The 26,331-nt window shown below is 46.2% G+C and overlaps 1 protein-coding gene across 1 annotated transcript in view; it reads right to left on the minus strand.

Moving 5' to 3' along the window:
• Positions 1–26,331, minus strand: part of LOC147690048 (zinc-binding protein A33-like) — a 348,579-nt gene that overhangs the window by 158,904 nt on the left and 163,344 nt on the right. The window contains exons 4-5 of the mRNA XM_086936633.1: positions 9,703–9,869; positions 8,833–9,279 (exon numbers count right to left, since the gene is read on the minus strand). Coding sequence (XP_086792759.1) covers positions 8,833–9,279; positions 9,703–9,869 — 614 coding nt within the window. The remainder of the gene's footprint in view (positions 1–8,832; positions 9,280–9,702; positions 9,870–26,331) is intronic.

Below are 26,331 nucleotides of genomic sequence, written 5' to 3' on the forward strand. Positions count from 1 at the left end.
GCTTTGCACATATCGTCACAAAAAAAACAGGTGGCATACCAATAACAGTAACCTGACAGCATGTGAGAGACAGGCACTCAAGTCTTTGATGGATGATGACAGCATTGTCATCCGCCCTGCAGACAAGGGTGGCAATGTTGTCATTATGAACAAGGACCAATACATCAGAGAGGCCCTCAGACAACTTTCAGATCAGAGATACTATCTTCCTATCACACATGATATTTACAATGAAAGTATAATGACCATTTGGGAACAGTTTACCCAATGGAAAGACAAGGGAATATTGGAGTGGGAGGAATTTGGGTACTTGAACAACGCTTATCCAATTCTTTCGGTGCTCTATGTGCTCCCCAAATTACACAAGGACCCCGTCAACCCACCTGGAAGAGCGATTGTGTCTTCCAGGGATAGTGTAGCCGAGCATATTTCCAAATACGTGGATAATTTTCTACGTGATTGGGTCATCAGCGTGCCCAGTTACATTTGTGACACCAAAGATTTTCTGACGAAGATTCAAAAAATAGAGTGGCAGCAGGAGTATATCCTGATGTCCAGGCATTGTATACGATAATTGATCATCGACAGGGCTTAGATGCATGAGGTCAGTTCCTAGAAGCACACCCCTCGAGATTCAGGGAACATAGTAAGATGCTTCTTAATTGTGGGTTTATAATGCGCTAGAATCGACTCCCGAAGGAGTATCTCTGCACTTTATACCGCTGGGGAACCCGTCCTGGCTTTTCCTGTGAGATGGTCCCTACTGGGTATCTCCAAGGTGAAGCCAGGCATCCCCGGCGTATGTGGGGGGCCATTGTGGAGATGAGGCAAGCTAATAAGCTAATGCCCAGAGTTGCCGAGTGTGATCCCTGGTTAGAGTAGGCACCGAAATGAGAATTATCGAGTCCGCAGACCCTGGTCCAAGACCCTGCCACGTCGGGAATTGAACCCTGGTCCCGGGCCGTCCTCTGCTCTCGGGTCTGCCGCCTCTAACCAGTGAGCAACACCACTCCACTTAGTATGATGGAGTACTGTCTCAAGAATAACATCATTCTGTTCGATGGCATTCTGTACAGGCAGGTGGTTGGCAGCGCGATGGGTTCGTGTTTTGCTCCCAGCTTCGCGAATCTCTTCATGGGGAGCTGGCAGCGTGAGATCTGTGCCAACCCTGCATGTGCAGAATACTTCGAACATGTTGTTACCTCGTGGAGATACATCGACGATCTCTGTCATCTGGAATGTCAGCGTACAGATGGCTACCCAGTTCGTCAATGTACTCAATGATAATGACAAGAACATTGTTCTTACCAGTAACATCAGCAAGACCACAGCGGAGTATCTTGATGTCAAGATTGACATCATAGATAAATGTTAGAAATGGGGGTCTCTAGTTGGCATAGGTAGGTACCACTGTCCAAATAGGGACCATTGCTTCTAGTCAGGGTAAGGAGGAAACCCTCTGAGATAACCCCTGCTCACCCTCTAGGTAGCTTGGCATGAGCAGTCAAGGCTAATCAGAAGGCAATGTGTAAAGTATGTGTAACAACACTCACAGTAGCACAGTGAAAACATCACAGACTGACTCCACAACAGTTTAGAAAAATAAAGGTATTTAATCAAAACTACACACGACCAAAACGACAAAAATCCAACATACACAGTTCAGGAATATGGTTTCAAAAGAGTTCTTAAGGTTGCGATAAAAATAATCCACAGATGCGTGAAAAGTTCACAGATGCGACACCTTTAGCCAACAGTACCTTTAAATGCGACAAAGTTCCAAAAGCAGAAGCTGGTGCGGTGGAAAACAAGCGAAGCATTGCTCCTGAGACCCTGAGGAGGCGATGCAACAGCCCCGCTGCATCAGCGGGCGTGTTGCGACAAATCCGGTCTGTATGGGGAGGAAGGCCACTTGTAAGGATTCCGGTGTGTAGGTTCCGTAGGAAATTTGTTCTCGCAAAGGCACGATGCGACAATCTTGTAGGGGCTGCGAGGATCTCCGGGGCAACGATGCGCGATCCAGCGACGATCTCTCTCTCGCAGCTCCTCGATACGATGGCTCTGCGACGATGTTCGCAGGGACATGATGCCGCCCGCAAGCAAGCAGTGCGGAGATCCCATCCAGCGACGACAGGCTCTGCGACGACACTCGCAGCGATGTTAGTCTTCCCGCACCGGTCTGGTGCGTCCCGCAAGCGAAGGATGTGACGGTTCTGGCAGCGGCAACAGGCGATGCGACGATCTCGGCCTTCGTAGCGCCGGGAATTTCTTCGCACTGTCGGGGATGCGCTCTGCAGCGAGCGATGCAATAACTTTTCTGTAGCAAAGTCTTTAAATCTTGGTTTCCAGCTTCCCAGCACAGGTGCAACTTCCAGAGGCACCCCACATGGGCCAGGCACTCCAGGAAGGACAGAACTCTCTCAGTAGAGCTCAGTGGAAGCTGGGGGTGAAGTCCTTTTGTTCCTGGGACTTCAGAACAGGGAGCCAGCTCTTCTCAGGCCCTTGGAGATTCCTACTAGCAAGGGGACATAGCACAAAGCAAAGTCCTTCCCCTCGCCTTGGCAGCAAAGCAACAGCAGGGCAATCCAGCAGAGCAACAGCTGGACAATCTTCCTTCTTCAGTTTCAGCTTTCTCCTTGGCAGAGGTTCCTTCTTGATTCCAGGATGATCTAATTTTCTGTAGTCAGGGGTCCTGTACTTACACCCCTAACAGCATTTGTTCTCTTTGTGCAAGTGGGCCCTGAGCCCGGTCTGAACCAGTTCTGGGTGTTTCTTGAGCACTTTGTTTTCCTGGCTTCTCCTTTCCTTTCAGAGTGAAGAGCAGGGTTGTCAGCCGCCCAGCAGGAGGTGGAGCCAGCATTGTGGAAGGCAGGCACAGCCCTATTCAGGCCCAGGTGCTATCTCCTCCCACCACTCAAGTGGCAAATGCAGTCATTCAGCCTAGGGCTGACTCAGCCAGCCTCCTGGGGAATCCCCAGCCCCTGTCACTCTCAAACCAGACAGTCAATACACAAACAGGCCATGGCACACAGAAGGGTCAGATAAGAGAAAAGCGACTTTCTAAAAGTGCTCTTCTCAAACACAGGATTTAAAAACAACTTTTCCTAAAAGATGTGTTATTAAATTCTGCGTTCAGGGATACTAGACTCTTATGTCCTATCTTGTTCCTATGGGAAGAAATGATGGTAGCCACTGTAGCCAGCATCCCCCATGTTAACCTATGGAGGCAGATAGCCTTACAATACTGAAAAACGAAAATGGCTGTAATTCACTACCAGAGCATGTCACCTGCACCAGTACATGCTCTACCTTTCACATTCTCTGCACCCTGCCCAGGGGGGTACCTTGGGCCTTCCATAGGGCTGACCAATGTGCACAAAAAGGGAAGGGTTAGGCCTGGTCAGTGGGGACACTGACCAGGGGGACATGGCAGTTCACGGACTGCACACAGGCACTGCGGTGGCAGGCCTGAGACACCATTTTGGGGCTGCCATGTGGGTGGCACAATCAGTGCTGCAGGCCCACTAGTAGCATTTGTCATGACCAGCCCTGGCACACCCAGTGCACTTTACTAGGGACTTCTTGGTGATACAAATATGCCAATCATGTATAGTCAATCACAATAACAATTTACACAGAGAGCATATGCACTTAGCACTTGTCAGCTGTGGTAAAGTGCGCAGAGTCCTATTGCCAACAGCCACGGGTTAGGAAAAATAAGGGAGGAAGAAGCAAAAAGTTTGAGGATAACCCTGCAAGAAGGGCAAGTTCCAACACAACCCCCTTAAAGCCTAAAGCCAGGGTAGACCAAACGATACCTAGATGGGATTCCCCGCTTAAGGCGATAGAGCACGGAAACTGGCCCAAACAGCAGGGCTCAATTCCTGTTCTACGCCAACCTGAACCTAGTTGGATCACTCTACCCATACTCTCAGGGTCCACCATGCCAATCCATGTGGAACCCTTGTCCTCACCTGTGGACACCATCTGTGCGGTACCTAAACTTAACTTGCTCACAGGTGTGTCCCAACAGATAGACAGCCAGCCACAGTGACCATCGCCAGTGATCAGGGATGAGACCCAGGCCTGAAGCCTCTCAGGTACCTCAAACCCCTGTGGCGTCAGAGGGTGGGGGGCAATAGCCCCAGGTGCTTGGCACCCTTTGTCCACTCCCTCTCTTGTCAGGTCAGGTCTGACACTCTGGCACCGACCCACCAGTCCCGGACCTGTATCTGGCGGCTGGACAGGAGGCTGAGGTGGGCTTCTCCACACCCGGTCCTCCTCTTCCTTGGGGCTCTGTACCCTCCAACCTGGAGCGGTACCCCCTTCTAGAATAGTCAGGGCACCTGTGGCAGGTGTCCTGCACCATTCACCCACCAGTTCAGGGGTTCTATCCTGCAACTGGTATTCCAGGTCAGGAGGGACACCCCGAACCTGGCCCTCAAACCTAGGCTCCAAAGCCTCCAGGTCAGACAATACCCGAACCTGGCTTCCCCCCCCCAGGGACCAACCCCTGCGATGGAACACTTGCCTGGCGCACCAGGACTTCACTCACAGATATGCCCACACTGGTACACAGTACCCATCTGGTCAACACAACGGTGTGGCCCAGTCCACCCCCAGGGTGAGACTCCTGCCCTTCTTCCAGGGGCAACCCTGTCCATCAAGACAACCAAGAACACAACTTTCCTACCAGTTCAGGACCTCCCTCCAACAACTGGTCTCCCAACCTAGGGTTTAACCCCTCAGGTTGTACCGGGGTCAGAGGTGAGGACTCCCTCCCTCTGTACCCCCTTCCAGAGCGCTGCACCTTCCCTACTGGAGGGGTACCCCTGGGAAACATATTGGTCAGGACACTGGTTACAAATGTCCTTCCTTCCAGGTCAGGCAAATCTTGAACCTGCCCTCCCAACCCAGGGACAAATACCTGCGGTTGTGCACTTGCCTGGCATGCCAGGACTTCTGGGGACTCACACTGTACCCCCTTGAGGGTGTATCCCGACCCCTGTCCACCTGACAATACGTGAAAATAATTTTTGAAATAAACATTGATTGCTCGATTTTCTCTTCCTATATATGTCTGCAAGAGGCGCACCGTGCCAGCATTGCGGCAACATGGTCTCAGGACAGTGACAAGCAGTAACTTGCGGATGAGGACTGGTGCTGGCAGGCATGGCAAAGGCTTTCCGTATCCCGTATAGTAACTATGTGATAGGTAGTATGGCTCAGGATACATTCAGCCAGCTTTGCTGTGTATTAGCGTACCCGAATGTAACACAGAGCCGGGTTCGAAGCGCTGAAAGGGGCTTAACATTGTTGGTTTTTAGTTACTTGTACCAGTTGGGGTATAGTGGCACTGAGAGAGATGGTGTAGTAAAAGCTAGAGCTACCTACTTTGGAGAGGGGGGTAAGGAATTTTGAGTCTCGGTGTTGGCTCACCGAAAGCAATAACATTGGAGTGTAGTGCACACAATTAAGGGAATGGAGAGTGCTGTAAGATAAATAGCTAGGTGTGCAGCTGTAGAGAGGCTTATTTTAGTGTACAGCATAACGCCAAAAGGAATTTCCCCCTTAGCGCTACCATGCTGTAAACTTTAGTCCCATTCATTCATTGGAAAATATGTTAGTAGTGTCCTTTGGGATTCTTGAGAGTAAGTGAACTCCAGTCTCAGATACCTGTGTCAGGTCCCGAAGGATATACATCTCTCAGTTGTTTAAACATCAATACGCAGACACATATAAATAAGCTGAGGTTATAACAACATACTTTAGCTAACTGAGGCATTTCACTGCAGACCGTCCAGGTTTTTCAGCACAAGGAAGCAACTTTCATAGTCTAACAAATATTTAATTCATAAACCATGGGCACCTATCAAAAGCTTTTGCAGTGGCAGCTGGTGGGATCTGAAAATAGTGGGGCGTACAAAGTCCCCAACAGTAACGCACAGGATATCACACAGAACACAACAGTAACACACAGGACCTTACACAGAGCACAACCGTAATACACAGGAAATCACACAGAACACAATAGTAACACTTTTAAGATACGGAACGCTTTTGCACTTACCATCCATAGTTTTAATATTCACCAGAATTTCTGCAAAGATCGTATAACATAGCTAGTTCTCTCATCTTGTCAAAAACTCTCTTGTACCAATTGGCTAGCTGATAGCTCCAGGATAATTTTCAAAGTCGCTAAGCGCTTTAGACATAGAGTTGATTCACTTTTAGCTCAAACTTCCCCGTGAGATGGAAGAAATGTGGACGCCTCAATGTATTTTGCTGCCACCAGTTTGGTACAGATTTTGTGCCTCTCGTCGCCCTTTTTGTACATGCTGCACCAGACCAATGGAGGAGGGCAAAGGCAACCACATACGTGGCCTGTGCATAAAATCTAGAGGAGGCGCATACAAGCCCTGATAATGGCCTGGAAGCAGTTAACGCATATATATTTACCTGCTAATTGCACAAATCTTATTTTTTATTTTTTGCAGAGTTTTAAATAGCGCGAACTTGACCCGAATCGGGTATCAGAGCGCTTTACATAGCACCAGTTACGTTACATAAGGACACACATTCATTTTTGTTAAGCACGGTGAGATTAATTGATTTGCCCAGAATCACAGGATGTTTGGCATCGTTACCGAGACTCGAACCCGGATCCTCAGGTCCGAGCCAAAACTGCAACTGTCCTGGCAGAAAAGGAAACTCATGGGCATTACTCTTGGCACATAAGCCATAATATATATCGGACCCTATGAACACCAAATGCCCGTGGTGCAGGAAATACACATGCATTCTTAAACATAGTAAAAACATGTCAGAACTTCAACAAAATGGTTCACACTCATCATATGCTATACCAGCGTTCGGTAAAAATGCTGCAAAAGAATAAAGATTGCCGATAATACCCAAGGAACTTGAAGAGGGAGAAGCCGCCTGTAGACGGGAGTAAATAATTCAGAATCAGCAGTAATCACCGGGGCACAGCCGGAACACGAGGTGTGGTCCGAGTGATGGCCATTCTGGCTAACAAAGGGAGGGCCGTGCAGGTAACATTCATTCTATTTGGAACAAAGATCTCAAGCATCGTGGAATTCTGCATAAACAAATTGATCATAGTACATAAGGAATCCAACGGAGACCACGCCTCTAAGAATAAAGGCACACACCGATCGAAGTGGGATTTAGTTCACCTACTTACCATGTAGCATTTAGAACAGTTTCACCTATGCTACGCACTAGTTCACATCAACGCATTTTATTTATATATCACAGCCTTTCAAGGCTCCTTGTTAGCGTGAATAAAGCACCGAACAAGCGGCGGTACACTGCTGCTTTCATATATTCAAACAAGAAATCTTTTTAATGCCATGTTTTAAAAAAAAAACAATCATGCCAATAATAGCCTTCCTGAGGAAAACTCAGCTTTACCAGTTAATGGAAAAAAAGATAAAAGTAAAACTTACCGTCCCGAGACTTCCGACTCCCGCCGTCCTGCGTTGGCGGCAGCACGCGTCATTAGGAAGGCAGCCTCCCTCCCCTCCACCAATCACAAAGCTGCCATGGCACTATGGCAGCATTGTGATTGGTGAGGCCGCTGCCCCACACGGGTCATTTTGTCTATGTATGCTGCAGCATACATAGAGAACAGGGAGAGTGGGCAGTGTTGCTCGAGGGCAGGGGGAGTGGCTTGGCCACTGTTATTCCTACTGCCTGTTTGGGCGGCCTGAGGCTGCCCAAACAGTCAGTATGAACAACAGTGGCCAAGCCACTCTCCCCTGCCCTCGAGCAGGACCTCCCACCACCAACCAGGAACTTCTGCTTTGTCGCCATGCGAGAAGGCAGACACAAATGGTAGGTAATACCGTAATAACTAACATTTGTTTCTGCCTTCTCGCATGGAGAGAAAGCAGGGGGCCGGCGCCCAAACGCCCCTATAAAGGAGCCGCCACTGAGCTTTTTCAAACCTAAGAACTTCTACCGTAAGGCCTTCATAATTTTTCACAATCTGTTTATAAAGTACATCACAAACCAGATTGTACGAGATGGTGGCCACCACATTCAGTAGACACGCTCAAGCGTGCATCCACACCAAGCTTGCACTTATGAATACTCACCACGCGTGTCCTCATTCAAAAGTCCGGTGTGATGTCGGGAGATGAAGGGACTATCACTTCCATGCTGCGTCTATGAGTGCTGCAGACTCACTCGGATTGCGGCCTGGTTGCCTCCTGGGCACCTAGGTGTTGCATGCTGTATGACGCCCACCTCGGGAACCACGCTGAGCTGTAGCAGACTCCACGCTGAAGTTGCCGGCGCCCATACTATTAGCAGACCCGTGCCATGAATGTGCAAATAGGCTGTCTCAAAGAGACGCAGTGAGCATGCACATGGCATGTCCGGGCGCCATCAGATGTGCACGAGTATAGTGCAAGCAGGTGTTGTGTTAACGCTGCGAGCCGAGCCATACACGTGCACAGCTGATGTCTCTTCAGTCTTTAAGAGGGCATGCACCCATCCTGTCCTGCTTCGCTAAGGTAGGCAGCGACAATAGGTCTTGCTTACACAATCTGCGCATGGCGCTACATCGCCAGGCGAGACCTAAAACAAGATGAGCTTCACCCCAAGTATAGTGAGACCATTTGAGGCATTTCTTGTCAGCCATTGACCTCAGTGCCATTAGAAAATGAAATCATCCTGCAGACCCAAGCACTGCACTCTAATGATCAGTCCCTAGCACAATGCAACCAGCAACAAAATAATTTCACACAAATAAATGATTAACACTGTACACAAGCAGGACATCTTATCTAAGTGGAGACTTACCCTGTACATGTCCACTGCCTGGTCTATTGGCAGAAAGGTGCGGGACTGTTCCTTTCGGGCATTGCAGCAGAAGGCACAGACTAGCTCCCCATTCTCCTTGCAGAAAAGCTTCATCTTCTCTCTGTGCTCTTTGCAAACTGCAAGCTCATCACCCTGCTCTGGGCAGGAAACCACTATTTTCTGAATCAGATTGGCTAGGGCTCTGTTGCTTGTAATCTTTTTCTCTTTGAAAATTGTACCACATTTGGGACAAGACAGGTTTTCCTTGCCACTCCAGATGTTACCAATGCATGCTGCACAGATGTTATGGCCACACTCAAGTAGTACTGGATCTCTGAGAAATTCTTGGCATATGGGACATGTGACCATCTCTGAGACATCACTCTTCTCTGTCTGGAATGTTATGGTTTTATTTGATTCTCTCTTCTGCATAGCCACCTTCGGTTTCTGTTCAAAGTATTAGAAACAGCTCAGTTAAGAAATTCAAAATCATCATATGCACAACCAAACATTCCCCCCCCTCCTTTTTTCTTTTTCTTCTCTCTTTCAGCAACAGGCCAAGGGAAAGAGACAACAAATGTACTGTGAAACAACTGCCTATGTATATGCAACTTTTATTTTTCAATAAAATCTTTTAAATAAAAAAAAAAAAAAAAACATCTTGAAGCCAGAGGGCAATATGAAATAGTAAATAACATGGGACGTCTGGGATCAAAAGTGATAAAATGTTTCAGAAGATATAGGTTGTAATCAAGACATTCAATGAACGAAACAAGACAAGACCTTTCAGTTCATCTACATCCTCAGCCACTTTGCCACAATCACTCACCCTTGTCTGGAGACCCATCATTATGCATAGTCCATTATTACCTCCTGAAGGCAGAATTGTTGTGCTTGCTTTGGAACCACCATGACTCTTTTCTTGGGATGCAATGGTTCAATCATGTTCTGGTCTCCCTCAATCGGGATGATGTCACCCACATATTTCGTTGGCACAAGACAACTTGCATCCACCCATTGTTCAAGAGCAGGGTCAGCTGCAAACATAGACACCATGCAAAGCAATCGAGGGAAAGTGGTCAGAATGTTAAAACAGCTTCTCTGGAACATTTAACAGTATATGATCACAATGTCAACATACACCGTGAAAACAAAGAAAAGAATAGCTTCCAGCAGATTAAAATTACTTTTCTTTCCACGTATTAAGACTAAAATTTCATCAACTAGCAGATTATACAGTGCATCACATCAGAGAAGTGAGATCCTAAAATAATTTATATTTCTAAAATTAGCTTGGAGACACCTGTGGTGCACCTGTTTTTTTAGATTTGGCCCAGTTATTTCACGCATGTTTGATTTAATGTGATGCAGGATACTTAGGGTAAAAAATATATTTTTCAATTAATCCACCCCTACACATTAGAATTGTTACTGCCCGTTTTTCACAACTCTATTTCTCAGATAGTGCATAAACTGGGCCTTAAAACTTTTTTTATTAAGCATTTACAATAAAATCAATACATTTCAACAGTGCAGAGCGAGTCTGCTGACGTAAGCACTGTAGGATTGTTCACTGCGAGTATCAACCAAGCTGTTCATTAAGTCTACAAACAATAGAATTATAACTTCAAACTTTCCCCCCTCCCACCTGCAAGCTCTCCACAGCAACGTTGAAGTGTGTAGACATAGTGTGTAGACATAACGTGTAGACCTATATAAATCCCCCAGCTAGAGTGCAGTGTAGAAGGTTATATAGTATTGGGTCAATATATAAGTCTATGGGGTTTAGAACGATCAGCAGCTACAGGGGTAGTCCAATTATTATCGTTGTGTCCATGGAGCGAGCTCATGCTCTATATATGCCACCCCCCTCCCCCTCCGCTTCCTAAGTCTCCAGATCTAGATGTGTTAGCTCATGTAGTAGGGTATCCCTGGCTATGTCAATGTGTCTCATCCCTCTCTTAGCTTCCCTCATCAGAATTATTCACTCACATTCTGGCCATTTTAGGAGTTCCATCTTCCAGCCAGCCACTGCTGGGCCCCTCACTGATGTCCAGTTCCTGGTTATTTCACTATTCGCTAGTACCAAAGCCAAATCCTGGAATTTGCTAGTGACTTTGTGTTTTGCTGTGTGGGGGAAGCACCCTAGTAGACAATGATCTGGGTAGCAAGGGATCTCCTTGTCAATTACCTCTCCCTCTATACGCTTCACTCCCTCCCAGTATTCCCGTAGGTGCAAATATGTCCATAATATATGTAGAACATGTGCGTGTACTTCACTGCAGAGGGGGCAAGCTGTTCCTTCCACTTGAAAGTATCTGCTTAAGCACTGAGGGGTCAAGTAGACCCTATGGAGGACATACTCGTTTATCAGCCTAAAACGTGCTTTTCTGGATACCTTAGCTATCCTTGTTAGAATGTTGTCCCAGTCCTTTGTTGGTATTGGGGTACCCAGGTCCTCTTGCCACTGGAGACATAACGCCTCCAGTGGATGCAACCCATCCACATAAAGTGCTCTATAGAGGCAGGCCACTGCTTTAATGGTACTCGCAGATAAGACTATGTAGTAACAGGTCTGTTCGGATAAGGGTTCTGTAAAGCCCATCTTACAGTGTTTTCGTATTGTTATTGTGAGTGCCCGATGCAACAGGAAATGCCCCCGTGGTAACCCAAACTCATTGTGGAACTCCTTGAACAGTAGGAGCTCATTGTCTCTGTCAAGGTCACCCATCTTTGTCATCCAAGCTTCCATCCACGCTCCTAGGGCCCTCCAGTTTTCCCCGTGCGGGAGTGCATGTAGCATATCTCATTGGATGTCTGGCGAGTACGGGATCCTCAATCCTATTTTTTGTAGGCCCGACTCCAGCATCTAGCCTATACCTTACGCACCAGGGGGTCTAGCCAGTGGGCCTACTCACCCTGAGGAATATCTGTAATAGTCTGTGCAATGGCGGGCTAGTCGTTTCTAAATGTTCTGCTTGTCATCCTTCCAGAGCTATGTTTCATACCAACCACTGTAGTTGTGCCGCCATATAGTAGGACTCAAAATCAGGAGCAGCCATACCTCCCGTCCCTGTCGGACGCTGCATTGCTGCAAGGACAACAATACTGCACCAGAGCCCCAGAATAAAGCCTGCATCTGGGAATTGAGGTCTTTAAAAAGGTAGCGGGAATCCACAGTGGGAGTGTGTTTAAGAAATACAACAGATGGGAAGGCACCATAATATTGAGTAGCGCAATTCTGTCAGCTACTGAAAGTGGCAAAGTCCGCCAGAAGTTTATAGATGCCCTCAGGCCACGTACAACCCTTCCTATGTTGCCCTCCTAGAGATTTGTCCAAGTATAATAAATGTGAACTCCCAGGTACGGCAGACAGCTAGGTTCCCATCGCAAGCTTTCGAGGTCCCCCAGGGGGCGCCCTGTCTGAGTCACTGGGAAGAGCCGGGACTTTTGCCAGGTCACATTAAGCCCTGAAACTGTTCCGATTCTCTCCAGTAGGGTCCGGGCCCCACCAAATCCTTATCTCCCTCGCTAAAAAAAACATCAGATCGTCCGCATAGAGCGCTATTCGGTGGCGCACTTGATCTTCATTCAGTCCTCGATATGCTTGTCCCGTTTTGGCCGCCAGTTCGAGGAGCTCCATGGCCAGGGCGAATATTAGGAGGGAGAGGGTACTCCTCTGTCTGGTGTCCCGTTTTACCGGCCACCCCCGTGAGATGGTCCGCCCTGTGCTCACCCTGGCCGTAGGATCAATGTATAATAGTCTTGTCCATTTTATAAACCTTTCCCCCAGCCTCATGTTTACCATTACTTCGTACAAGTATTCCACTGTGGGCTGTCAAATGCTTTTTATATGCTTTTTCCAAGCTTTTTCTATGCTTTTTCTATGTTGACAGTGAAAATTATTGCTGCCTCCTGGTACTTCCTGTTTGCCTCCAGGACAGTAAGCAGGAGTCTGATATTGCCAGCTGTGCTACGAGTTGCGATAAACCCAGCTTGGTCCTTATGTACCAGCATGTTCATGAAGGGCAATAGCTGGGTGGCGAGGATCCGGCTCAAAATGTTATAATCGATGTTCAACATTGATAACGTGTGGTAGGCCATCTTGTCATGTGCCTCTTTATTAGGCTTCAGTAAGGGGACTATAACAACCTCTTTTACAGTGACTGGAAGAAAGCCTGTCTCACTAGCCGCCTCATTCAGCTTTGCAAGGTGAGGGATTAATTCAGCAGAATATGTGGCATAAAACTCCAATGCGAGCCCATCGGTGCCCAGGGTTTTATAGTGCGTCATATGCTTAATAGCGGCAGCCATCTCTTGAGTCACACTTCCTGTGGCCCAAAAGAGGACATGTTAGTGCATAAGGCTGAATTGTACCCCACAAATATCTCATTATTCCCTTCCTGTGTATAAACTGCTGCCGTCCTCATTTTCTAACTCTAGAATGGGGGAGTCTCCTTTAGCTGGGTTAGCCAACCATGCTATCAAATATCCTGACCTATCGCTTTTGGCATGTGTTTTGTTTATGTTGTTCTTATAGTCAAAACAGTAACGCCTCTCCACTTGTGTTGCTACCTCTTCTTTGGCCTCTAGAAGTTCTTGCTGAATCTTGGGGTGACCCGGTCGTCTTAGCTCTATGCTCCATAGACACCCCGTGTCCTTTCTACGTCAGTCAGTAGGGTTTGTCTAACCCCTTTGGATTCAACAATAGGGTAACCCCATACCAAAGCTTTAAAGGTCTCCCATTCTATTTAGGGGGTTGACACCATCCCGGCATTATCGACAAAATATTGATTAATTTTGGTTCTAGCTGTTCCACGGAAGACCTGGTCCTCCAATGTCTCAGGTCTAAGTTTCCATGTCGGTATTGCAGGTCTACGGTGTGCCCGTTACAACTGCAGGAGCACATGACTGTGGTCCGAGATAGTGCATTGCAAATATTAAATTGTGTGGTACTAAGCTGTGCACATCCAGTGAGGAGAGGAACAGATCTAGTCTAACATGGACTTCGCGGAGGCCCGAAAAAAAGGAATAATCTTGGCACTGTAGGTTTAGGCGCCTCCAGGAGTCTACCAATCCCCACTCCTGCTGCCAATTAGTAAATATTTTGGCCGTGCTAATCGGCTGGGAGCCCTGTAAGGGAGGGTGTGAGGAGTCTAATAGGGTTTTGGCAGTGCACTTAAAGTCTCCCCAATTAATGTTGTTTCTATCAGTAGCAGGGCATGGCATCACGATAATTTCACAAAGAATATGTTTGTTTCAGTATTTGGGGGTGTATATATTTATCAGGGTTATATCCTTACCCTCTAGCCAACCCCTCACTGCTATATATCTGCCCACTGTGTCTATTACAGTGTCTATGAGTTGGAAGGGGACCCCAGCTCCTATCCATATGAATACTCCCCTAGCATGTGCCGAGTATATCGTGAAATACTCCTCCACCATTTCCTGAATGCCGGCCCTTCTTTATCAGTGAGGTGTGTCTCCTGTAATAGCGCAAAATGCACCCCTCTCCTCTGTAGGTAGAAGACAACCTTGTATCATTTCTCCATGGTATGCATATCTCTGACATTCCATGTATAACCCGGATTACTAGTCATGTGCATGTTAGGTACGAGGAAAGGCCCTCCGTCGCCTTTGGTATGTAGGCCGCTTGCCGTTCTAACAGTGGCCCAACTAGGTTCATGTATGTTGCTGTGTGACTCGCTATGTCCCATCCCCAAAAACAAGAACCAACTGCCCCAACTCTTCCACCCCATGACAGGCAGCAACATGCTACTCGCCCAAACCATATTTATGTGCAATATAGTTTGTGGAAGGACTCCCATGATGTTCTGCAGCATATAGGGATGCTCCGCACAGTCCCTCACGACCAGGCCCTCATCCGGCTCAAGTATTCATTAGTGTGGGACACTGTTCAGGATTGTTGCTCAAGACACGTCTTTAGTTCTCGTGCGCAAGCCGTTTAGCTGCATTCATGGTCATAGTTCTTCATTCATCTCTGACCGGATACCCAACATCCTATATGATGTCCTCCGCTGTGCCCGGTGAGACCTTGGGCATCTCCAAGCTTGAACTTTCAGAAGGATTCGATTCGGAGTCTGATTCAGAGTCCTGGGGAAGGGAACCCCACTCCGATGCTTCCCCATCTGCCTGACCGCCACTTAGTTTTGCTATTACCTCCAGCCCTCCGGCGTCCCAGGCTGGCCTCAGATCAGGACGACGCAGCTCGGCTTCGCTACGTTCAAATACTTCTGCTCTTCTCATGTTGCTAGCCATTCCCCCCCTTCTGCATCCGATTTCAGTTCTTTCCGAGCTTTTAGCCAATGCCATGCTTCTTGCAGGGATTGAAAAAACTATGCTCCATCAGGAGTTACTACTCGCAGTCTTGCTTGGAAGAGCTTTGAGTATTGAATGTAAATGTAAATGTAAATGTCAAGGTATTTGTAGAGCGCACTGCCACCAAGCGGTTTCCTGGCGCTATTACTCATACCGCTGTGGAACCCTTCCTGGCTTTTCCTGTGAAGTGTCCACTCCTGGGCACCCCCAGGGTGAAGCCAGGCACCTAGCCCTGTTGGGTCCAGTGTGGAGGTTAAGCAAGCTATTGCCCAGAGGTGCAGCGTGGGGCCCATGATTAAAATAGGCACCGAGGCGAGAATTGTCAGGTCCGAGGAAATTGAGCCCAAGACCCGCCAAGGCAGGAAGTGAACCCTGGTCCCGGGCCAGAACTCTGCATCAGGGTCTGCCGCTCTAACCATTGAGCCACACTCCTCCACAGTATTGAAGGTCAAGCTGTTGCAGCTTCTGCTTTACTTCATGATAGGATGCTCTTCTTTTCTGGGCCTACCTGGAGAAATCAGGGAAGATGCGCACTGTCTCGTTGTCAACTCTTTTTTCTTTCCCACCTGGGTCAGGATATAATCTCGATCTCTGACCCCTTCCATGCGCACGACGGCTGGGACCCGTTGTGCGTAATGGTGCTTGTGTGCACATGACGGCTCCCGGCCATCATGACACATGGCCACGGTAATCCCTCTGGTGCAGGCACCAGTGGGATTTCTATTTCTCCCCTGTAGCCCCAGCTCCTGAGGCACCCCCCCCCCCCCATTTCAGTGAAATGATGATCAACACACAAGTCGCGCTGACGTCATTTCACTGACTGAAACCGAAACTGAAATGAGCCTTTAGGCTTTGTGACCTATCACAAAACAACCTGGTTTTGCAAGAGTGTGCATGAGTTTTTGGTCCCAGGCTTGGTGGCCTTCTAGGGAAACCTACCAAACCCACACATTTCTGGAAACCAGACACCCCGCGCAGTCCAGCGAGGTATAGCTTGCGTGGATCTCTCAATGTTTTCTGAACCAGAATCCCCTGCAAACCTCAAATTTAGTTGAAAAAAACCCACATTTTCCACATATTTTGTGTGGAATCACCATGCCGGCACAAATGTCCTACCCCACAGTGTTCCCCTGAGTCTCCTGAGTAAACTGATACCTCACTTTTCTGGGTGTCCAATGCAGAATTGGCTAAAAACGTATTCAAAAAAATTCTTGATGCTATTCCCTTATTCCCTATGTTTTGGGCTCTTCCTAGTCACAGGCCCTTGCACCACCCACACAAGTGAGGTATCATTTTACTCGGGAGACTCAGGGGAACACTGTCTGGTAGGACATTTGTGCCGGCACAGTGATTCCACACACAAATATGTGGAAAATGTGGAGTTTTCAGCTAAATTTGAGGTTTGCATGGCATTCTGGGTAGGAAAACGTTGGGGGATCCACACAAGCCATACCTCATTGAATTCCCCTGGGTGTCTAATTTTCAGAAATGTTTGGGTTTGATATTTTCCCAAGATGGCCACCGAGCCCGGGGCCAAAACCCCAGGTGCGCCCACCCCCCAAATCCAGGTAGTTTTGTTATAGGGAATTTTGAACTCTCCACAGTCCGATTTGTGCCATTTGCTATTGCAGCCACTATGCCTACCCACACAAGTGAGGTACCATTTTTATTGGGAGACCTGGGGGAACACTGGGTGGGAGAAAATGTCTGAGTCCACGCAGATTCCAGAACTTTCCCACACAGAAATTTGAGAAAAAAGTTCTTTTTTTCAGCAAAATTTGAGGTTTGCAGGGGATTCTTGGTAGGAGAATGTTGGGGGATCCACGCAAGCCATACCTCGCTGGACTCCCCTGGGTGTCTAGTTTCCAGAAATGTGTCGGTATGGTAGGATTCCCTAGATGACCGTTCTGTCCCAGACCAAGAACTCATGGAACCCCCTTTTCAAAACCTGGGTAGTTTGTGATAGGTAATTTTGATGTTGCCTCGATAGGTTTTGGGCCCTTGCCTGTTGCGGGTACTTGACCCACCAACACAAGTAAGGTACCATTTTTCTTGAAACACTTCAGGGAACGCAGGGTGGGTGGAAGTTTGTGGATCCACGCAGATTCCAGACCTTTCCACTGCACAAATTTGAGAATTTCTTTTTTGAACAATTTGTTAGGTTTGCAAAGGATTCTGGGTAACAGAACTTGGTTAGAGTCAGTCAAGTCACCCCATCCTGGATTTCCCTGGGTGTCTAGTTTTCAAAAATGTATAGGTTTGCTACGTTTCCCTAGGTGCCGGCAGAGCTAGGGTTCAAAAATTACAGCTAGGCACTTTGCAAAAAAGGGGTAATTTTTCATTGTGAAAATGTGGTGTTTCCACGTTGTGTTTTGAGCCGTTTCCAATCGTGGGCACTAGGTCTACCCACACAAGTGAGGTACCATTTTTATCAGGAGACTTAGGGTAACACAGAATTGTAGAGCAACTGTTATTATTTATTGACTTTCGATGCATTTCTGCCTTCCAAATGAAAGACAATGTGTAAAAATGACCTATAATTCTCATGCTAGTATGGGTATTCCCAGTTTCGGAAATGTGCAAATATCTACTGTTTCTAAAGTCTATATTTTGTTCCCATTTCAGAAATACATAGGTGTCTTTAATACCAATTTTTCCATGTATACATTTTCCCAGAATACTTTCTATATACCCGGTACATATTAAAAAACCATTGCAAGCCGCTGCTCAGTTATTGGCTCTGGGTTAGTCGGGATCTTGGGGAACCTGCAAGTCCCATATAGCCCCACAACCAGAAAGGTCCAGCGGATGTAACAGTATATTGCTTTCAAACAGCTGTCATAATTAGAAGTTACAGGTGAAAACGTTGACACAAATGGATGTTTTTTTCAAGCAATTTTAAATATTTCCTATATTTAACTGTTAGTTTCTTTCTATAAAGAAACCTTGAAGGATCTACACAAATGACCCATTGCTGAATTCAGAATAATGCCTACTTTTCTAAAATGTATAGCTTTCCAGAGTCCATTATTGCTTTCATACATATTTCCACCATTAACTGGAAGGAAGTTGAAAACACAAATAACAGCAAAAATAGGCTATGTCCCAGAAAAATGCCAAAACTGTAAAAAATATTGGTTTTCTGACAAAAGGCTGATAAGCCCCCCAATATCTGGGGAAATTGTGATTTCAGCCCCTAAACCCTTTTTTGATACTATTTACAGGGAAAAAAACAGACACTTTCAATTGCAGCACTTGTTCCCATTTTTCCCCAAACAACAAAATGTAGCTGTATTTTGGCTAATTTCTAGGTCCGCTCTTGGGGAATCCACAAACCCTGGGTATCTTTAGAATCCCCATGATGTTGGAAGAAAAGGACGCATGGATTGGCATGGATACCTTATGTGGTCAAAAAGTTACAGTGGCCTAAGCGTAAACTACCCCAAATAGCCACAAAAAAGGCTTAGCACGGGGGAGAGAGGCCTAGCAGCGAAGGGGTTAAAGTGCAGAAGTTGCGCTATTATTGGTTGTGGGGGAGCTCCCAGCAGAGGAAGTCTAGCTTGGACACAGTGTGCCCTTTCTAAGCAAAACAACACTGAGAGGCCCTCAGGGTCACAATCTTCCTAAACCATTGTTCCATGTACTGTACTGCATCTGCACTCGGATGTTATTTCGGCATGACCAATTTAAAGCATCTTCTGCTCTGTTCTCTAAAAACTGTACTTTGGGTTTCATAACTCTGAGCCTTGTCTGTATCGTGGAAATGATCGGGTGGAGCTTTGCCAGTGTTCGTTCATTGGTGGTAACTTTCTCTGCCAGTTTCTTATGATCATCCTTAAGCAAGATAAGTTCAGTGCTGATGGTGTTGATTTTGAATTTTAAAGCTTCTATGGAGGCAGTGATGGCTTGCAGTATATCCTGCAGTGTAGGCCTTGACGTTGACAGGGCGGTTGCAGCAGCCTCTGCAGCCATATCCGTGCTCTGCTCCTGTTGATCTGGCTCTTTTCATCTGGTAGATTAACCCATTATTTCTGCAAGCTGTGACCTGGGCGTGCACACTTCTGGTATATGGGGCTGATCTCCAATTCCATTCTCTCGACTAGGTTCAGGGGTCTCACCCGGTGATGTGTATTGGTGACCACAGGTCTGTCCCAGGAAGTTCACTTATCTGCAAAGTTGTGGCGCCTATTATTTGGGGAAGATTTTCTTGCATGGTTCTGCCTGTTCCCCTAGCTGGCTATATCAACAGGTCTTCCGTAGTGTTTCCTTGTGTGGTGCCAGTCTTGCAGCCTTTCAAGGGTTGGCACACTCCCCGTTGACAGGTAGTGGCGGAGGTTGTACATGCAATGGCGAGCAAATGTTCCAGGGAGGTAGTACTATTCATGGGGGGAGTGGGGGAAACGCCTCCATTCCCTCTCTCCAGCTGGCTGTAAAGTAATGGAGGGGATATGTAGTAGGCAAGTTGGATCCCCTAATGTGGCTCCCTGTGACGTTGGACCCAGCTCACCAGGGGCTCTCTCTTCCCAACCTCGCAGCAAATGCCTTCCGTGGGGTATTAGCTGAGGGCCATCAGTAATTGTCAGTGTCACGCACAGGGCCCAGCTTCTGTGACGCCGGCCCCCTCCCCAACAAGGCCACTGCTAACAACAGATACAGCTGCAGCAGCTCAAAGTATCATCGCTGGTGTGGTAGATTCTGCAGCAGCCGCAAGCTTTGCTCTCAGTGCTTCCCGCTCATACTTTCTGGTGTGTTAAAGCAAACAAACGATGGACGAATGCTGACAATGCAAACATTCTCCCCCAGTCAAAAGATCTGGGTTAAAACCATTGTTCTTTTGCCCTCTACGCCACCCCAGTTTGAACCCAGCCATATGCAAATCAGGCTTGACCCTGTGCCTCATGGGAACAGTCCAGACCGAACTGCCAGGCCAAGTCTTCCCTGGACCGGAAACAAGCATCTGGGGACCGGTTTCAGGGTACATCACCCTTCTTTAGCCAGGCTAGCCTGAATCCAGTGGCACAGTGATCAAGGGTCCCATGTCTGGGCATACCCATCCCACTTAGGGCGAAAAGTGTTACAGCAAACAAACGTTGGACAGAATGCTGACAATGCAAACATTCTCCCGCAGTCAAAAGATCTGGGTTAAATGCATTTTATTATGCCCACTACGCCACCTCAGTTTGGACCCAGCCATATGCAGATCAACTTAACCCTGTGTCCCATGGGGACAGTCCAAACTGAACTGCCAGGCCAGGTCCTCCATGGACCAGAAACAAGCATCCTAGGCAAAAAAACGATGGATTTAGGTCATATCTCTGTACTGGGTTGAATGTATGACATTGTTTTGCATACCTTCGGGTGGGCCCAATCCAGAGCCACACATCATTGCATCTCCCATTAAGGTCTTTCGAGGCCGGCTGCAGTTTCCAGCTCTCGTCCTCTTTATTCGTTACCGGTCCCCACTCAGGGCTCAACATGTCCAGGCTCCTCAACGATCAGTTCACTACCACAAGGTCAGCACAGCAGTCATCGGCTGCACGACACAACCAGGTGCTTTTCGGCACTCGGCTCCTCCAGGTCTCTCTATACTCTCAGGGGTTCTCCTCTCCAGCCCTCGCCTTCCGCTTTCTGCTACAGCCATCGCAGCCCCTCACTGGGCAGCGCCTTCTCAAGGTAGGTCACACCACCCTTTCAAGCGGCCCGGTTCTCTCCAAGCTTTTTTGGGCCTCAGTTGCCACTTCCAATCACCGCCATCTTAGTACATAAACCGCCATCCAGACCCTTTGTCGTCAGCGATTTCGGAGTGTGTAATCGTCGGAGGAGTCCCCAGATCAGTAACTTCCGTTCTGACAGTGCATAGCAGAGTATTCGGGCTCTTGCGGGCTTGCAAGAGATCAGGATGACACCAGATGGGGCCTGGCCACAAGGAGCTCCTAATAGAGCTGCTTACTCCATTGGCCTTAGGCCACGCCCCGCCCCGCTCCCCCACACTCAACTGGGCCTTAAAATAGGTATTCTCTACTTCTCAGCCAACATAATCAACTCCTTATCTGATGTACAGGGGAGTTTGCACTTCTGGCTAAAAGCTTTTTTAAGTATCTCCAGATATGTGATTTCCTAGTCAGGTGTTCACACAGTATAGTCAGAGGGCATCATTTATTGGAATTAATTTTTAAGGGAGCGGATAGGACTGTCATTTGTAAGCTATGCATGTGTTTCACTGAACCAAGGGAAACTGATCTGAAAATATTGACTTATAAATGTTCTTAGTTGCTAGGACAAGAGGTTGATTCCCCCATGATAATATCAGCATTTACTACATCTTTTACACAATTAATCTCGACCAGGCTGAAGCTGCAACAGTATAAAACTTCCTCACTATTATATTACACACCAGAGCGTTTAGCTAAATGGGCGGGGAATATACGGGTGGTATTTGTGGAACTAAATGTCGCCTTCTGGTGGCAAATATCGTTCATATGTTTACTGTTTACCCTACAATCCAAGGCACATATGATGATATTTGCCTTTGGCTCTCTAATAGGGTAGGGGATAAGGTGGATGTGGATATATTGTATTTTATCTGAGAATATCTCAGTGCAATATTATGACAGGTTTATTTTTTTCATTGTTATTGCTAGAATTTTTATTGCACAGAATAGAGAAGCCTGTCTCCACACAATTTTGGCTCCTGGCTTGTTACAATTTGTATTAGTAGCATTTATAAAGCGCATTAGACCAGTCAGGCATCAACGCACAATGAAAGAGGGAGGACTGGCGACAAGAACGAAACTCAGCAACCGTAGCAAAAAAGACCACCCTCCCAAAAGAGAGATTAATCTACGAAAAGCCAAGTTTTCACCTCCTTGCAAAACCACAGGTGCAAACTAAGGCACCTGATATGCGCCGGAAGGGTATTCCAGAGCCTGGCAGCTGCCACCGTGGCGGTTTGTTCCCCCATCCTTCTTTTCTACACTGAGGAACCGTCACCATATACTGATCAGCTGAACAAAGTGATCTCTTCGGGACATTGCAATTCAGTGTTGATTCAAGATAACTCGATCCCTGATAGTGGAGGGGTTTGTGAGTCAAGCAGAGGGCTTTAAAGGGCACCCACTTCCTTACTGGCAGCCAATGAAAAGACCTCGGGATTTCCCTAACAGAGAACTTGGGTATGCCCAGACCAGGCGTGTGTCAGCATTCTGCATAATTTGAAGCCTATTTAAAGCATGTAGTTGGTATTTAAATAAAGGGTGTTGCAGTAATCTACATGGGAGGTGATTAGAGCAATGACGAATGACACCCTCAGCTCTTTTGGAAGAAAAGGCAATATCTTCTTCAGAATACCAATACTCTAGAAGTAAGAGCTCACCAATCTATTAATCTGGGTGAAGAACGACAAGGTGTTATCAAAAATCACACACAGATGTTTTGCCGCAACCACAGGTGTAGGGAGAGCTCCAGCTGTTTCTGGCCACCAACATTTGGTCCAGATGGAGCTATCAGGTCCAAAAAAAAAGAATTCAGTTTTTTCCCCATTTGTTTGTTCATTTATTGTTATTATGCTTGATTAATTAAAACCATTGCATACATTAATACATTTGAAATAAAATATCTGGCTCTTATACAATAAAAGACACTATTAATAGACCCAATGTTTTTTCCGACAATAAATACATGAAATTAAAAGTCATTAAGGGGTGGACTCAAGTTGTTAACACCTTCAGCTCCATACTCTTATGAGTCTGTAAACATTGTTCCAAACAGTGGCTATTCTGAGCCAGCACGGGCGAGTTTTTATATCTTTTTGCGGTTATATAAAAAAAATGTGTTAGCCAGCAGTTTAGCTGTACTATCTCTGGATTGAAACACTGCATTACCGCTTGTTTGCAGGACCTAACTCCATGCTGTCTGAACATTGGTTTTAACAAGGTTATCCTTATATCTCTTAGGTTGTTACAGATGCATATATTGTGGAAAAGGTCCTTGAAACCACAGCCACATAAACGGCAGAGCTGGTCTGCTCCACTTCTCTCCCAAGGAGGTAGGAACTGATTAAAAGGCCCGACCCCCATACAGAGTTTTAGGAACTTTTCCTTGGTGGTGATTTTCATTCCTGTTTTCAAGTAGGATTGGGGTTTAATTGTATTGTACGCGTTCAGTACCACCCAGCTGTGAATTTGTTTGGCTAATGCTTTTTTATCCTCAATGGCAGATATTAGACAATTTACCTTTGTTACAGCTTGTTTAAAAGCAACATGATTTGTTGAAAAGTTGCACATGTCAGTCAGACGTAAGAGTTTAATGGATTCCTGCAGATACTCTCTGGCATGCGATTTTTCGGGGTGAGACAATTCCATCCAGAGTTGGTTGTTCAGGGATCCTTCCTCATCTCCTTTAATTTAATACCAGCATTTGACATATGTTCCCCTTCTTTCCACTGTCTGTTTTTGAAGCCTAAATTCCAACCGTATTTGGGCTGGGGAAGCGTTTCTAGAGAGTTTGGAAGATCACTCGATGAGTTAGTTATTATATTGTCAAGGATTGTTGCATCTTTTCCTTCATTGATTCACTCCATATGTTACTGTGAGCTGAAATTTAGCTTGCAGGACCCTTAGCAGTGGGTCGAGCGTCAGGTCTGGCAGAAACTTCTCCAATGGTTTTATGGCTAGGTAAGTAATTACCTCCTCCGCAAAGATTACATCTGTGGTTTAAACGAGTTGTTTTGGTCTAGTATTATCCCCAGTATTTATAGCTTGCTGCTTGGTCTAAACGGTGACCGTCCAGGAACCAATTAGGGTGTTTCTTCTTATGGTAGTTTACTGCCATCATTTTTGTTTTATTGAAGTTTGTTTTTAATGCATCTTGTTGTGAAAATCTGTGAGTTGCATTCAGGAGATGCTGGAATCCAATAGGTGTCTGGCTTATCAAAACTAGATCACCGGAGTATAACAAGTTTGACAGTGTGATTCATTTCCAGTCCGTTGTCCATCATCCAATTGCTGATCTCCTATTTACAAGCTCTAAACTTGTCTGCCACCTTATCCCAGGCATCATATATAGACACAATGATTTGGGTATTATCTGCGTAGGAAGATACCTGGAACCCAAAAGAACGTACCAGTTTTACTAAAGGGGCAAGATACAAGTTAAATAAAGTGGGGCTTAAGGATTACCTTTGAGGAACCCCACAGGGAAGCTGAAAGGGGGAGTTTTAAATTCTCCGCAGCTGACTGTAATAGTTCTATTACAAAAAAAAGATTCCATCAGTCTAAGAGTCAACCCTTCAACCCTGCCTGTCGCAGCCTCTGCAGCAATAGTGACAGAGATATTGTGTCAAAGGCTGCTGACGGGTCAAGCAAAACCAGGATTGCAGCCCGGATCAACTTGTCTCCGAATATTATTAGACGTTGATACAAGCGCTGACCAAGTGCTATGATTTTTCCTGAATCCATTTTGGCAAGTGTCTAGAAGTTCATGCTCCAATAAGTACTTAGCTAATTCCAAGATATTAGCAGGAGCAGGTAATAATGAAATAGGGTACAAGTTTCTTCAATCCCATGAGGATCCCATTGACTTTTTTTTAAGGGAACCACAATCGCCTCTTTCCAACCCTGGGGTTCAGGACTTAGTTTAGAACGTACCTGTAGATCTTCTCCAATGCTTGTGGCATAAGATCAGGGACAAGCCACATGTCTCTGGGGGATGAGGTTCATTGGGAGGACCTGATGCAATGCCCTCAACCAAGATTTAAATTTTAGACAGCATCAACGGGGAGAATATGGCTAAGTCATCAAAGTCTAAAGTCTTATGGGCTCACCTTCCTTGCTGAGAGAACGCACTACTTCCAATTCTACAGTGCTTATAGTGATCAAAGGAAAATCAGATTCGCTCTTTATGATCTTCTCCTTGAAGAATTCTGCTACTTTATTACGAAAGAGCTGATAACTTTCCAACCCCTGATACCTGGGAGGAGACATCAAGAGGTGTATAGAATTAAAAAGCTCTCATGGTACACTAATGGCTGACCTTATCCTAAGGGTGAAATATGTTGATTTTAACTATTTTTTATCTCATTTGTATATTTGAGAATAGGCCCCCTAGGTTTAATTTTCTCTGACAGTTTTGGGGCTTATCTCCTACACTGTCTTTGAAAATTGTTGAGCACCTTGGAGAACCACTGGTGTTACAATGCCAAAATACTTCTAACTGGAAGCTTATGCATTTAAAAATAAAGGAAGAAAGGAATCTTTAAGACTTAGGGACAAATATTTGCATGTCACTAATGGATTTATTGGTACTTTTAGGAGTGGCGACCCTATTTTCTTCCTGTATATGTTCCCCTATGTGAACTAATGTAATTAATGGTGCCTACCAGGGATGTGATGATCATTGTTGGGCTAACCTTATTTGATTTATTTTGTCCATTTTAATATGTGGTTGATACATTTAAAAAAATGTATAGTGTACTGTGCAAGTACTGAAATGTAATCAAATCTGTGTTCAGTCCCAACGTTGCTCCGCTAAACCAAGAAAATAATTAGCCTGTGCCCTCCTTAAAAATGTAATGAACTACAGGATGATGGAAGGAATGACTGAATTCATCTCAGCAACTAGCAGTGACCTGGGCCTGAATTACTGCCCATTGTTTTTCCCCACTGTAGTTCTGTAGACAAAAACAAGCCATATGTACAGAAAGTTTGGTCCATGCTCAAATAAGAATCATTTCAGCTGAACTGCAAGGTGAGGTCTAGTTCAAACAGAAACACAAGTAACTTTAGAGTGAATTCAGCCTACTTAGGCCCCGTCAGTGATGTATAGCTCAAGGCATGTAGCAGAGTGAGCCTTGCACTCACGTCTGGGAATATCAGTCCACATTGGGTGTCTACAGTAACAGACTACAAGATGATAGATAGAATGCTTGAATTGATCTCAGCCACTGGGAATCACTTGAGCTGGAAAACAGTCTATCATATTTTGCTCACTGTTAAAGAGACTAGTTATATGCAAATCAGCCATGCTCCTGCTATGCTAGGATAAGTCCAGCAGAGCTGACAGTCGAAGACACCTCCGAATGGGAACAAAAGCAATCCCAGACCAGTTTTGCCCTATTTAGGTGTTGTCTGTCTTGAACAGCTTGAGTCCTATGGCACAGTGAGC

The sequence above is a fragment of the Lissotriton vulgaris genome, chromosome 9 (assembly GCF_964263255.1).
Source record: "Lissotriton vulgaris chromosome 9, aLisVul1.2, whole genome shotgun sequence".
Lineage (NCBI taxonomy): Eukaryota > Metazoa > Chordata > Amphibia > Caudata > Salamandridae > Lissotriton > Lissotriton vulgaris.